This window comes from Gymnoscopelus braueri, assembly GCF_963280865.1.
Source record: "Gymnoscopelus braueri genome assembly, chromosome: 6".
Classification (NCBI taxonomy): Eukaryota; Metazoa; Chordata; class Actinopteri; order Myctophiformes; family Myctophidae; genus Gymnoscopelus; species Gymnoscopelus braueri.
In genome coordinates, this window is record NC_137607.1 from 51,601,371 (window position 1) to 51,616,803 (window position 15,433).

The window sequence follows — 15,433 nt, forward strand, 5'->3', positions numbered from 1 at the left end:
ACAACTGTTTTTAATTGAACACTGGGCGCCAATGATTGTCTCCATTCTGCAGCGCATATCAATATATCAAACCCTGTCCGTAATGGACAGATTCCTCCATGGTGCTATGCGATTACACTGGAGCAATACATTACAAAGTGAAAGAAAAGACACTCCATCAGTATGGTGCTATAATGCATTGCAATACAGCCTTTCCTTGACGCGCCCCTCACACCCCGCGCCCCATGGAAATGCTGTGAGCTCAGAACATGTGGCAGACAAAAACCTAGACAACGTGCCTCAACCGTCAAGCCAGGGGGCTTGGAAAGAACCTGGACAATGCAGACCTCCCCTGGGTGTATGAACTCAACCTCAAATGGCAGTAGCAGACCTCCTCTTAAACGTTGTAACTCCTCTCCCCTCTCTCTCCCATTTCTTTCTTTCTTTCTTTCTTTCTTTCTTTCTTTCTTTCTTTTGTACCTTTTTCTCTTTTTCACTTGGTTCTGAACCATGTTTCCCCTTCATGTTAGAGCAGCTCCCCTTTCTTTCACCCACACCTTCTCCTAGGTTATGAGTTGTCTTCTTTCTTTCTTTCTTTCTTGTTTGCGTACTTGCTTGCTGTCTATCCCTCAGCTCTGACCAGTAACACCGCTTTGTCCTTGACTTTTCACCCACGTCTCTCTTCCACGTGCCTCCTCCACAGGAGTGACAGAATGGACGTCCTGGTTCAACATCGACCACCCCGGGGGGAACGGAGACTACGAGCGCCTGGAGGCCATCCGTTTCTACTACAGAGAGAGGGTGTGCGCCCGGCCCACGGCCATGGAGGCTCGCACCACAGACTGGGTGGTAGCGGCGGAAACCGGGGAGGTGGTTCACTCCAGCCTGGACAAGGGCTTCTGGTGCATCAATAAGGAGCAGCCGTACGGACGCATCTGCTCCAATTACCACGTCCGCTTCCAGTGTCCCCCAGGTACGGTAGCACGTATAGCACTCAGACAACTCAGGGCTGTGCAGCCAAGACGGTGCAAGAGGGACTCACATGCACAGAACCGACAAACTACAGACACACACACACACACACACACATGCCTCCGTCTGCTCATGCACATGCTTACGTAAGTGTGCACATGTACGGTTACAATGAGTCAGTGAGTGAGTGAGTACTACAGCAGTTATCTGCCATGGTAAACCCATCAAAAGTGCTTTGTATTTTTCCCACCATGAAATTAGTCTATACTCGTCGGCAAGGGGCCGTTAAACACTACATTATTTTTTAACCAACAAAGACCACGCCTCAAGAGAATGAAAGTGAAAAGGTTTATTGTGATGGCGTGCCAAAGGTAATGAACGACAGAAAGGAGCGAATGGTGGATTGCGGTCTCGGGGGGTGTGGGGGGGGGGGGGGGTTAACCCAGGGAGACTCAGGGTGGGGGGGAATCGTGTTGGCTCCATAGTAATGAGGGAGTAGTTAGGCATGGTCTTAACCTTCATTATGGTATTACCGTGATTACATAAAAAGACCTCCTCTGTGATGTCCACGGTGTCACGCTCTGTTTGGTGTGTGTTTAGTCCAGGCCTACTGGACGGACTGGAACGAGTGGGGTCCCTGTTCCACCGTGGCGTGTAACGACGTGGGCGTCCAGGTCCGGCAGAGGACGTGTGTGAGCGCCCAGGTCCTCCCACTCCTGTTGGTACCAGCATGCCAAGGGCACCATTCAGAGAGGAGAGAGTGTGCCACCCCGCCATGCACAGGTACAATTCAGTTCAGTTCAGCCCGTAGCACTTGCCCTAGCCTTGACGACCTTTCAGGATTATGCAAAGGCTAAAATGTAACTTAGATAACATGTTATGTAGACAGATACCAGGTCATTGTTGGCCTGGCATCCTATAGTGTGAATAGTTTCAATGTACAGGCTGATGATAAGTTCTTGGTTTACGTATGTATAAGTTATTATTAGATTATTGGTTTACTTATGTATTACTTTATTATTAGATTACTATTTTTATGCATTTGATGTATTATGTGTATTATGATGTATGATGATGTATTATCTTGTGTCCTTGCTTACTGTGGATTAAGAGCGTCTGCTAAATGCCTAAACTGTAAACTGTACACTGTACAATATAGCAAATATCCTAATCTGTATAGTCATATTGGAACTGAAACATTGGGATAGGATAATGCATATTATATTGTCACTGTCGAGCAGAAAGTCCTTTTATCTCTATATTTCAACTTTTTTCATAAATTAATGCCTTACTTTGTCATACAGTGTCACACCATTTTCTGAAAAACTTTAGACATACAAGGTTTCCACCCAACAGTGACGATATTTAATAGGGGTGTGGGAAAAAAAATATTCAAATACGAATCGCGATTCTCATGTTGGACGATTCAGAATCGATTCTCATTTTCCATTTTTTTTGTTTTTTTAATATTTTTTTTTCCCCCAGTATTTTTGTATAATGACATTTTTGAGAAGTGGCAAGTTCTGGGCTGAATCGGGGGGGGGGAAATCGGAAAAACACGTTTTTGAATCGAGAATCGTTTGTTTGGAAAAAATCGGGGGAAAAAGGAATCGTGACCCCAAGAATCGGAATCAAATCGTGAGATAGCAGACGATTCACAGCCCTAATATGTAAATACAAAATACCCAACTGCTTTTGTTCATTTGTTTTCTATATCCTTATTTGTAGCAGTATATGGTCTAATTAATAAATAAATACTTTTGGCGAAGATCAAATGCAGTGTATGATGAATAGCCCCAAATGACTTGCAGCAGCCTAGACCGGCTTCTCAATTTCATGGCAACCCTTTCATTCTCAAAGTTTAATAACCAATGTGCTCACAGACTGTGAGCACAACTGTTCTTTTAGTTCAACCCAGTGCTGGATCACGCCATAGCAAAGATTCAATATGATCCGCACTCAGGAAAAATTTGCATCTCTCTTTATTATTATCATTATTATTATTTTTTTTAATTATTTATGCATCTTGTAAAACAACATGGGATGGGCCTAAGCCAGCAATGGGCCTCGGGCCCAAACTGTTGGCCATGGAGCTATACTCACAAAGGCTGAAGCTGAAATGTTTGGCTACAAGAATGGACATCATGTTTCTTTAAAGGATGTATAAATAAAAAAAGTGACATTTTCTCCTGAGCTTGCATATCATATTGAATTTCATTGGAACCACTACATTATAACATCAAACAGCCAGCCTGTCATGGCCATTTCAGATTTGAGGACAATCAGGGGCACATTAACAATTCCTTCCCATTAAAAAGAAAAAATGCAAAAATATGCAGGAAGCTGGGGAAAAGGAAAATTAACGACTGGCAAGTCAGTAGAGGTTTATCATATAAAAGTATTTGCAGCTTGTCTTTGTCTTCTATGTTCTTTTGGGTTTTTTTGGTACAGGATTTTTTTCCATCCAATTATCTGCCATTCTCTTTGAATTCACCTTTGATGTTAGCAGAGCTCCAGGAGTTTTGATCAGTAACTCTTTCTACCATGGAGGAATTGTCTCCAGCACCTGAAGTGCTGGAGAACACATGACAGCCACTGCCAAACCACGATGGCTTTCCTCCAGTAAGGCCTCCACCAGTCACTATAGTTTAACCCAGCGGTTCCCAAACAGCACAGTGGTGTGCCTTGGGATTTTGTGACAGCCACATATTATTATTGCAACAGTAATACAGTAATTAACTAAACAAAAAGTTCTGAATTATTTGAAAGAAAAAAAGTATAACAAGAGATAATGTATTTCTTTATTTACTAAATCAGCACTCAATTCCCAATACAGATTATAACCCTAAAAAAACACATTCATCATGGTCTCCCTATTTTGGGCATGTACAGTAGGTGAACATTATACATTTAAAAACAAATATATATTATTTGATGTGTTGTGAGCTTGTAGATCTGCAATTTTCACTATGAATATGGGTGTGTTTTTGACTTGCCACATATTTGTGTTTTGGCCTCAAAAGGTTTGAAAACCACTGGATTAACTAGTTCCTCATGAATTGAATTGATTAAAGTAATCAGTTGCAGCTGTTTATGCCATACTCAAACATACAGACATACATACAAACACAAAGTCAGATGTAGAAGCGGCTGGCACCGCTTAAAAATATGATGGGAGTCTGGCAATGAAATCCTGTATGTTACCTGTTGTGACTTTGTGATTGAAAAGCGTTTTGCCAATGGTTGACAATCAATGCTTGGTAAAAAATCTGGCATTGTAAAATATATATTTTCTTACATCTTCTTGTATTTGTCGTAAATTGGCCATGATCAGACAGGAAAAAACACTATTCCCTAAGTGCAAGAAGAACAAGGATCCAGTTTGAAAGAGGGTTTGTCCACAGAAATGTATTTATTTCCATAGACGTTGACATCTGCATTGCCAATCACAGAGTGTACTTAGATCACAACTACATTGTATTTTATACAGAAAGACATTTGACATAGGACCTCCCTGTCCTCCTCCTTGACCACTCATAAACAAACTTCTAAAAACAACAGGCTTCCTGACCAGCCCTTTTCTCAGTCACACAATCTGTCTTGGTTTAAACACAGAACATTTATCTATCAACCTGCACTTTTACACAAGCTCATATTATGAAATCCTTGTTTAACATGTTATTAGCTTCAATATAAGACCACAAATATATGTATTCAACCTTCTATGAATGATTTAGACAGAAAGAGATGACTTAACCAACATTACATTATTCTTAGATTTGATAGCAACTGGTTGAATCAGCTGTCTCTGTCTGTTGTGACTCTGGGCCCTATTTACCTTTCATCCTAATGCAGTAGTCGCAGCTTCACACCTGTTCAGAGCAAAGGGTCTCACAGCACTATTTTCTTACCATATAAGGTCTCACAGTCTATTTCTCAATTTAGAATGCTATTCCCACACTGTTATTAACCCTTAATAAATGATATAGTCCTGGATATACCATACAACTTCCCCTCTTGGAGGATGATCAATAATCCTCCATAAAAAGGGATATCCAGAGACTCTTTACAATCTTTACTTGAAGGTGATCTCCAAAATCTTTTTTAGACAAACAGATTTTCCTGTGTATTGGTTTAGCATAATAATGACCCCTCTGGTGGGTTATGGAACTAGTAACAAATCAACGCTTATTTCTCTGTAGACAAATGGAAATGAAAAGCAATCTTCATAGGGTTATGGGTCAAAACACATCATATAACATACTTTAACATGAAATGTTCTTAGTGTTCACGCGCACAGATATGATCTCTGTTCTTTCTTTTTTCGCTTATACTAACAACGCAATGTTTCTGGTAGGTCTCCTTCTTTGAATGTCCATGTTTGCACCTGTAGAATGATCAGTCATTAAAACGAAAACTGTTCCTCATTGTCCAAAAACTGAAGCCACAAAAAAGACTTTTAACAGGCCACTTCCTTGAAATCACTGCCTTTTTGGGTATTCGCCCACAGCTATTTTCAGCGCTGGACGTACAACAAAGAACATATATGAAATTTTGTTGAATCTCAAAGGCCAGTAGATCTGGATTCTGAAACATCTAGCTGTCTGCTTGATGTCTGTGGTTCTATAAACCTCCGTCATTCTGCCATCCTGTGTTGTTGTGCCGAGCTGTCAAAACCGGACCTCGTCGTGGACATTTGTAGAGCTGGGTTCAGAAGTTGTCCTCCTGGCACCCCCTCTCTGCTGATACGATGACACAGAGCTGTGTAGATGGTGTCGGATTGAAACGGTAGATCTCAGTAGAAGCAGTGGAGATGCAGTGCAGTGCAGATCGGAGAATCATTTGGGTAGAGCAGCTGTCCTAGCGATATCTTTGGCGTGCTCCTTTTGACATCCCACCGACTCTCCTTGCTGCCACACCGCCATGGTCACCCCTCTGGACTGTCATCATCTCCAAATTCCTCCCACGCCAGTGTCTCCAACTTTCTCCATCTCAATCTGTTCTTAGTCTATAAAAACACTTGGAAAAAACTTTCCTACAGAATCTAAACATATAGTATATTTTAGCTATGACCTAATCGTTTTATTCCTACATAACATTGACTCAATCTTACATTACAGGCTACTATGTTACTTTTCAATTTTTTTCTCTTTGTTATATTTTACAAAACAATGATTCCCATTTGTTACTCATACATCAGAACGTTTTAGCATTTTCCTAATAATAAATACAATTTTTACTGTCTCAGCAGCTATTTAACTCTATGTCCTGACAATAATTCAAAATGTGTAGGCCTACTATAGTAATCTCTGTATAAGCGTTCCCCTCTGGATCCTACATTTTATAATAACTTTTACTCTCAATATTTTCAAAATGTGTACACTCCTTAATAAATCTATTTTACTTAAGTACAGATTACAATGGTCAGTGCTGGGGATGTCCATCACATGGGTGTCAGAGCAGTTTAAACAAATGGAACAGACCCCCCTATCTGTCTGCCACCTATTGACTAGCTTACTAACTTTTCCTACCATTCGACACTCGGGCATGGGAACTGCTAAATCAATTCCCTACCCCAAGATCCATCGCTAAAAATAAACACCCACTGACATTTCTAACATGCCAGCTGCTTTAGGTCTGTTCCCAAAAACTACTCTTATCCACCATTGTAACCAACACCCCCGCACTCACCTTAAATCTCCAAAATGAAACCAAATGTTCCCTCTGCTCCTGATTAGATAAGACAAACAAACAAAATATGTGGTAATTTCAAGTCACAAATGAGCACAGATCTCCTGTTGCATGCTTAAGTATTATAAATATTATCTATTCCTTGGACAAAAAGTTTCAGCTTATTTTTAGCCCCAGTGGTGAGCCATTGAATTAGGTTTTTAGCTCACCATTGAAACTCTGCATTTTACTCAATTTGTGATATATAAAAGGATATGACTCAGACCGGGAACTGTTAACAAGTTGTCACTCAATTTAAGGCAAAGTTTTATCTAACATCCAAGCACAACAAAGAAAAGTCTGTATCTTTTCAAGAAAACCTGCAAAGAAAAGGTGTAATACCCCCTCTTAACCATCAGAGGTAAACAATGGTTCTCACTTCAGTCCTTCGGATCTCCTAAAAATAAACCAAAATCTAATGCATTGTAACAAAATATGGATCACACAGAATCTCTCTGGTGCACATGGCTCAATCCTCCAGTTTAACCTCTAATTATATCCAAAACCTTAATTTTAAAATCAGCTCCATCCGTGCATCACTCATGGCTCAGTTCAACTAAATCATTTGTCTATTAATTAAAGCACGCATGTGTAGCTAATACATCCGTTCCTCAATTTCTAGGCACCTTTTAACAGATCCAAAATATGGCCGTGCCATGCTATCCCCGTCGTGATCAATCTCAGCGTCTCCCCAGAGAAAATACGAACGATTCCGTTTCTTGGCCAAAGTAACGAAAATCTCCCATGGGCGTGCACTCCCAGGTCATATCTCTCAGGAAAAAAGCCTCAATCTTACACAACAGGGACAGCACGTTCACAACAATACATTTAGACCAGCAAAATCATTAAAACTGACATGAATAAAGCACAAAACAGACCGAAATCGTTTCTATCTAATAAAACTTTAGTAGTATTTAATTAAATATTTTTCCACACGGACATCAAGGTCTGTAGTCGATCAAATTTAACCCTTGCTTATAACATTCCAATTATATTCCTAAATTCACTTTTTACTGTCTTCTTTGTAGATTACTTTAACAGTTCAAAAAGATTCTTTCACTTTCACTATTATTTTGACTATTATTTTGAATAGTTATGTTTCTGTTCATCAATTGAATATCTAAACAATTATCTCACATCTCTCCCCTCTTTCAACACATTCAACAAAAAATGTGTTGAAAACAAAAATTAAACCCTCCAACCCCAAAAAACAGCACTGGGTCCAAGCTATCTCAAGCACACATCGGCACCAAAAAAACTCTCAACATCCAGGCATAAAAAAAAACCAAAACAAAATAAAATAAAACCACCTAACCTTCCCAAGACACAGATCACAACAACCACAGACCGCGCCCCCCCCAGGGAAAAAAATCGCGCGTGTCAACAAACAACACACACACACACACACACACACACACACACACACATACAGTCACCTCTCCTAAAACACCAAAATAATCACATAACTTTTAGCAAAAACACCTTTGGAAGGCAGGCAATTGTTACAAGCACAAGTCATGCTGTTATAGCCGAAAACATAATTACATCAGTTAAAGCTGATTTTGTGTTCCATAAATAACAATACTAGACTTCTCAACAACACAAAGACACACTCAGTACAAGACCAACATACAATGAGACAAACATCACCTTCTCCTCACATACACTCTCACATACACCCAGAACACACATCACCAACCACACAACAAAGACACAAAACAACATTACCGCGTCACCACCGCCAGTAAACAAACAAAGACAAGACCAGCTTCACAACGTGAAGAACGCTCAAGCCCAAAACAAGACAAAAACAGAATCAAAATCAACTTAGCATCAACACTGCCATTTTGAAATGAAATAGCATTACCACGAAAGTGACAATTCAAGATAAGCAGTACACAGCCGAAAAGCCATGACACCAAAGAGTCGCGTTCACCAAGAAGGCCGAAAAGCCACCACAAAATGAAACACAGAAGTCAGGAAAATCAGCAGAACCACAGGTCTACTCCACCATCACCAGAAAGCAAGAAAAAAAAGAGATGAAAACGCCTTCTCACCGCCAATCAAAACAAGTCAAAACACCCCTTATCATCAACATCATAAAACACCCCTTATCATCAACATCATAAAACACCCCTTATCATCAACATCATCATCACCATCATCATCATCAACATCCAGCCACATCCATCATCACCCACACAAGGCCATTCAACATCCATCCACAACATCCAACCTTATCACCATTCAACCGTATCATCATCATCATCATCATAAAAGACATTTTAGTCGCCCCAGAAAAAGCATCGTGTTTAACCAGGGAGCCGGTGCTATAAACGCCTGATCAGAGCCGAGTACCCATAACCGGAGTCTTTGCTTTAATTCCATAAAAATAGTAACACTTTAAAAGTCGAGACTATAGGCAGGAAATGTAAAGGCCATATGAGCCCCGTCTTCCATCCCTACCCTAAGGGCCTACAGGATTTAAGAGATTACATAAGCAGTAAATGTACTACATTAAGGCCAGGAAGTAAAGGCCACGTAACCAATTTTTGTCGTTTAAATGTATGCAAAGCGCCACATACATGTAACCGACCCCACCTGTCAGAACCGGAATCCGTAACATCATTGCACAGGAAACAGCGAGAAGCCTCCGTCGGATCATTAAAAAACCAAAATACAGATTCTTTGCACCCAGTCAACAAAAGAAACAGATGCCACTATAAAATGAGATCGTCTCCCGGAGGACACAGGGCCCCGTGGTTGCCAATTATGTCGTAAATTGGCCATGATCAGACAGGAAAAAACACTATTCCCTAAGTGCAAGAAGAACAAGGATCCAGTTTGAAAGAGGGTTTGTCCACAGAAATTTATTTATTTCCATAGACGTTGACATCTGCATTGCCAATCACAGAGTGTACTTAGATCACAACTACATTGTATTTTATACAGAAAGACATTTGACATAGGACCTCCCTGTCCTCCTCCTTGACCACTCATAAACAAACTTCTAAAAACAACAGGCTTCCTGACCAGCCCTTTTCTCAGTCACACAATCTGTCTTGGTTTAAACACAGAACATTTATCTATCAACCTGCACTTTTACACAAGCTCATATTATGAAATCCTTGTTTAACATGTTATTAGCTTCAATATAAGACCACAAATATATGTATTCAACCTTCTATGAATGATTTAGACAGAAAGAGATGACTTAACCAACATTACATTATTCTTAGATTTGATAGCAACTGGTTGAATCAGCTGTCTCTGTCTGTTGTGACTCTGGGCCCTATTTACCTTTCATCCTAATGCAGTAGTCGCAGCTTCACACCTGTTCAGAGCAAAGGGTCTCACAGCACTATTTTCTTACCATATAAGGTCTCACAGTCTATTTCTCAATTTAGAATGCTATTCCCACACTGTTATTAACCCTTAATAAATGATATAGTCCTGGATATACCATATATTGTAGCTGAATGTCTTGTTGCATGCTGTCCTCTCCTGTCTTATAATGCGAGTAGCCAAATGGAGCCCATGGGGTCCATGGGGTTCCTGCTCAGCGACCTGTGGAGGAGGTCGAATGGTCAGACGGAGGACCTGTGTGAGGGATTCGCAGAGAGTGCAGTGCACTGGACGACCTGCGGAAGTCCAGAAGTGTGGGAAGAGGCCATGCCCAGGTAGAAGTGCACATCAAATGATATGAACAGATGTGAATTCATGCTATGTCATATAAAATATAATGTTGTATATAGCATATAGGATCATAATATAATGCTGTAAGCATTGAGTCATACATCTCCAGCTGTAATCAACTGTCTGCTGATTGAATAAGTGTTTTTGGACCAATTATATGAAGATAAGGTCGAAAAATATGGGGAAGTTTAACAGAATGTCAAGGTCTTAATTGCTTTGGGTCTACTCTTGTATACCGCTGTGGAGTTTCTGCATCGAGTTTCCTGATTTAGCTTAGCATGGTTTAGCTTGATTTGGCTTAGCTGGTTGGCTCATTCGGAGAGCATATTAAGAGTGGGGTCATCAGTGCCAAGTATAACTGTATTCCATTTGTTGAATAGTTACATCTATGACAATAGTGTACATCATTGGTTCTCAAAGTGGGGTCCGGGGACCCCCAGGGGTCCTTGAGGAAGTTCCAGGGGGTCCCCAGCTAAATGATGAATAGTTAGGAACCAAATGGACCCTTATGGGTCTGTAACTCAGAGAGTGTACAAATGGATCCAAATGGACCCTAACAGGTCCATTTGGATCCATTTGTACACTCTCAGAGTTACATTAACATTGATTTTACAATACATATTGGGGTCCCAGAGATAGAAATACTTTTAAATGGGGGTCCGTAGCCCTAATGCATGTCAAATTGGGGGTCCTTTTTGACATGATTCTCTAATTAAAATGGTAGAGAATCACTGCTAGAGCCGAAAAAATCTTCTCTTATGGGGGTCCCTGGCATATCTTTTCAAATGGGGGTCTGCGGGGTAATAAGTGTCAATTTGGGGGTCCTTGACATGAAAAAGTTTGAGAACCACTGGTGTACATGACTTAAATATGCACAGTAGCCTAGAATCCTCAGTATAAATTTTACTCTGAGAGTGGGACTTTGATCTGTGTTATTACTCTACACGTGTCTTTGTGTCCTGACATCTGTTTTTCTCTCTCCTTAGCTAAATGTCAGCGTGTGTGTGCTGAGGGTCGTCCCAGTGAGGACTGCAACCGCTGTGTCTGTGACGGCCACTTGTTGCATGGAGAGGTCTTCACAGTAACGGGTGTTCCAGTGGCAAGTGCCAGGGTGGCACTGGCCAGCCGGCCAAAGATAATCCGCGCTCGGACAGACGCCAAGGGCCGGTTCACCCTGCCAGGGGTTTGCTCCTCCAGCCTGACTCAGCTCTCTATCAGAAAGGAAAAGTTTGCCCCGGCTACCGTCTCCACGTCCAGTAATACCACGGGGTCATCCTGGGTTCGGGCTGTGCTCAAGTCAGCTGGTGAGTATCAAGGAGTTTAAAAGAGCATGGCATGTAAACTCATGGTTATGAATCAGTGTTGATTTCGTCGACTAAAACTATGACGAAAAATGTTCGTCGACTACCCTTTTTCACTGACGAAAACTACATCAAAACGAAATAAAATCTATTCTATGATGACTAAAACTAAGACTAAATGTAGTGACAATTTTGTCAACAAATAAAAACTAGACTAAAGTGTTAGTGAGGGACTAGTGGAGAAGAGATCCTCGTAGAACTAAAAGACAAGTCTGCGACGCGTTGTGAGCTTGTAGATCAACTATTTTCAGCATGCAACCAAGTCTAATTCAACTGTAGATTTAGTCGACTAAAATCTTATGATGTTTAGTCAACTAAAACTAGACTAACATTTAAAACATTTCAAATATGACTAAATGGAATTTTATTCAAAAGACTATGACTAAAACTAAATCAAAATTTGCTGTCAAAATCAACACTGTTATGAATAGCAAAAAGGTAGAGGCTATGTAATTAATTCACATCTGAACAATGCACTAAGTCTTAACAAATTGATCTACAAGATAAAGCACTTCATGATTTATTGTGGGACAGTGCATTAGCAACTTATTTGTAATCTTTAGGTTATTTATATTGTCAGTAATAGGTTCCTTTGAGAATGAGTGTTGTCATTTATATGGTCCTACAGAGGCAGGCATCAATTCATGGAGCATATAGTCACCACCTATGGGAAACACATATACAGTAAATATAGAAGTGACATAGACTGCAAGAGGAAAGCCTGAAGTAGTCTGAAGCAGTTATACACATCACCTCCATATGGAAACTAAATAAACAGAGTATTCGCCTCTGCAGTATTTCAAACTACAATCCCCGCACCACCAGTTTTTCATAAGCATGGAGACCAACAAGAGTTTAAAGTTTAAAGCTTGATTGAGTTTTATGTGTTCTGAGGACCCGACGGTACCATTTACAACAGTCTGAGTGAGGTCTTGAGGGCTCATTTCCCTCTCCTCTGTTGTCTGCAGAGAAGCCGTACATCGTCAAACACCCGGAGGACAAAGTGCGTTATGAGGGAGGACGTGTACTGTTGTGTTGCAGGGCAACAGGAGCGCCGACGCCCGACAAATATTACTGGTGAGATGACGACGGATCGCACTCTCAACTTTTAAAAATGACAAATGAGTAACAGTGGCAGAGTTTGGACCTGTGTGAAACTGCCAAGTGGAGGAGATAGCTCTCGTACGTGACTATGCATGCATGCATGCATGTGCAGATGTGTGGGCCTCACGAACATATGGAAGCTGTTTTAAATGCTTGGCTTGCTCCTTGATTGAGGTGTGTTCTTCAGGACGACTTAGAGAAACTCTTAAGCTCTTTCTCTCCCTCCTCTTCAACCCCCCACCCCTGCCTCTTCACCCCTGCCATTCAGGTACCATAATGGGACTCTGCTGGACAGGAAGTTGTATAAGTATGAAGAGGACCTTGTACTGAGAGACCTGACCCATGAGCAGGCGGGTCACTACCATTGCAAAGCCAGCAGCTCTGCAGGCAGCATCAAGTCCTCCCAGGCCTTCCTCACCGTGGTTGGTACGTATGCAGTATTTATTTATGACCATAATCGTGTTTAATAAAACATACTTGTTTAGTAAAAACAAGATGGGGGGGGTCTAATAATGGCATGGCTTATCTCTGGATCTCTGATGTCATGTTGATGACGTCATATTGATTATGTCAGGGTTCTCCAAATATGGAGGGACTGTGGGTTTGAGAAGAGGAATTTCACAAAATGTGAAACATTGTCACACCAAAAAAAAAAAAGGATTCGCAATATGTTTTTTTTTGGTTTGCTTTCTTGGCCATACTGGCAGTGTGCACAAGACATTTGGCACTGAGTGGTCCAGGGTTTTCCAAGATTAGCCGCTTGCTTGGTTTTATTTATTTATTTTAATTTACCCAGGGTAGTAGCTGAGCACATTAAAACCTGGGAGCTGACCAGTACAACCACAGTCTTATACTGTTGGCCACTGAGCAGCTCCACTGGAGCAGTTGTTGGCTTGCTCAGTGCCTTGCTCAAGGGCACATCAGTGGTGTTGGGGAGGGGTGAGTGGTGGCCATTCACTTCCCCACCCATGTAATGTTACACACACACACACACACACACACACACACACACACACACACACACACACACACACACACACACACACACACACACACACACACACACACACACACACACACACACACACACACACACACACACACACACACACACACAAACGCTCTTCTAGACAGTTCTCCCCCTTGGTGCCACAAACGGCAGACAAGGGTTAATAGTTGTTTTTCCAATTCACCTGAAACGACACATTTTGACAAAAATTCTGGAAAGGAGCACTGCCACATTGAATTTCATTATACAACGTGCAGCTGCAACGGCAATTGAATATACATCTTCATGGGAAGTTCCAGCCAGCTGACCCACTGTATACCTCACCTGAAAGAGAGAGTAAGAAAACAAAGTGCTCTACCTGTGTCATTTAATAGAACTATATACAAGGAAAGTAAGATCAGAAACTATTTAGACTCCCAGCATCTGGGTGCTTTTGGAGCATTACATTTTTATTATGTTTACATTGGTTGAAATGGCTCCTTTCTAAACAAAGATTCTTTACTGTGAGAGATGGCCCCTAGACACCGTAAAAACCCTAAATCCCACTTCTCCAGAGCGCCACATACTGAATGGAAATCCAGGATTGTCTATAAATCCTGTTCCTTTTCTCAGCGGTGGAGTCAGACAAGTCCGTTTCCATATCCGTGTGGGAGAGATACACACGGCGCACATCCCCCAGGTGCTTGTTATAGCTTGACAAAAAGTTTCTGTGTGGGGGTGTGTTAACCGTTTAAGACCGGGAAACGCATCTGTGTAACCACTTTAACCATTATTTTATACTTTGGCTATTCAAAAATAGCAGATCTACAAGCTCGTAGCGCGGCACTTTGTAGATCTGCTATTTTTTTTGAAAAATCTTGAACATTTGGTGCAAATCTTTGAATATATATGTTTTTTTAACACCCAAAATGATATGCATTTGTCCGCGGACCCCCCCCCCCCCCCATCTCAAAATATTGTTCCAGGGACCCCCAGAAGTAAAGATTTGAGTTAAAAATAAATATATACATTTGCACACATTAAGATATAAGATTTAAACACATTTTCAAGATTTTTTTCTCAAAAAATAAATAAATATATATATAATATAATATTTTTGAATAGCCAAATAAATCAAAAAATGACACGGATGCTTTCCTCCCGAGCTTAAAGGGTTAAATCAATCTACCCCAAGCCTCTTCAGAAGAATCACCACACCTCCTGGTGCTTACAGCATGAATGAAAAAAACACCAAAAAATAGAACAACAATACCTTGGGATCAGTGTGTGATCCCTCTGCACGACAAGGCAGCTTTTGTTCATTATTAGCCTCTTTTCATTCAAATGGCCTGAAGCTACGTAGATGTTTTATTTTCTGAAGAAATACAAAAGGCTCCTTTGGTACATTAATGGTATTCCAGACTAATCAGACGGTTCCATCTGTCTGCAATAATCAAATTATTTGGGAGATGGGGGTTTTAACAAGAATATTTGCCGGTAAACCAGACCATGATATCATGCACATTAATAATTTTGCCAATGTCTGGGTGAACAATAATCCTTTTCTTTCCAGTTCCCATCTGGATGGTTGGTAAATAATGTT

General features: G+C 40.9%; 1 protein-coding gene across 1 annotated transcript in view; it reads left to right on the top strand.

Annotated features, from left to right (window-relative positions):
• Positions 1-15,433, top strand: part of cilp2 (cartilage intermediate layer protein 2) — a 43,378-nt gene that overhangs the window by 19,296 nt on the left and 8,649 nt on the right. The window contains exons 3-8 of the mRNA XM_080430783.1: positions 683-952; positions 1,552-1,734; positions 10,206-10,361; positions 11,364-11,681; positions 12,707-12,815; positions 13,111-13,268. Coding sequence (XP_080286909.1) covers positions 683-952; positions 1,552-1,734; positions 10,206-10,361; positions 11,364-11,681; positions 12,707-12,815; positions 13,111-13,268 — 1,194 coding nt within the window. The remainder of the gene's footprint in view (positions 1-682; positions 953-1,551; positions 1,735-10,205; positions 10,362-11,363; positions 11,682-12,706; positions 12,816-13,110; positions 13,269-15,433) is intronic.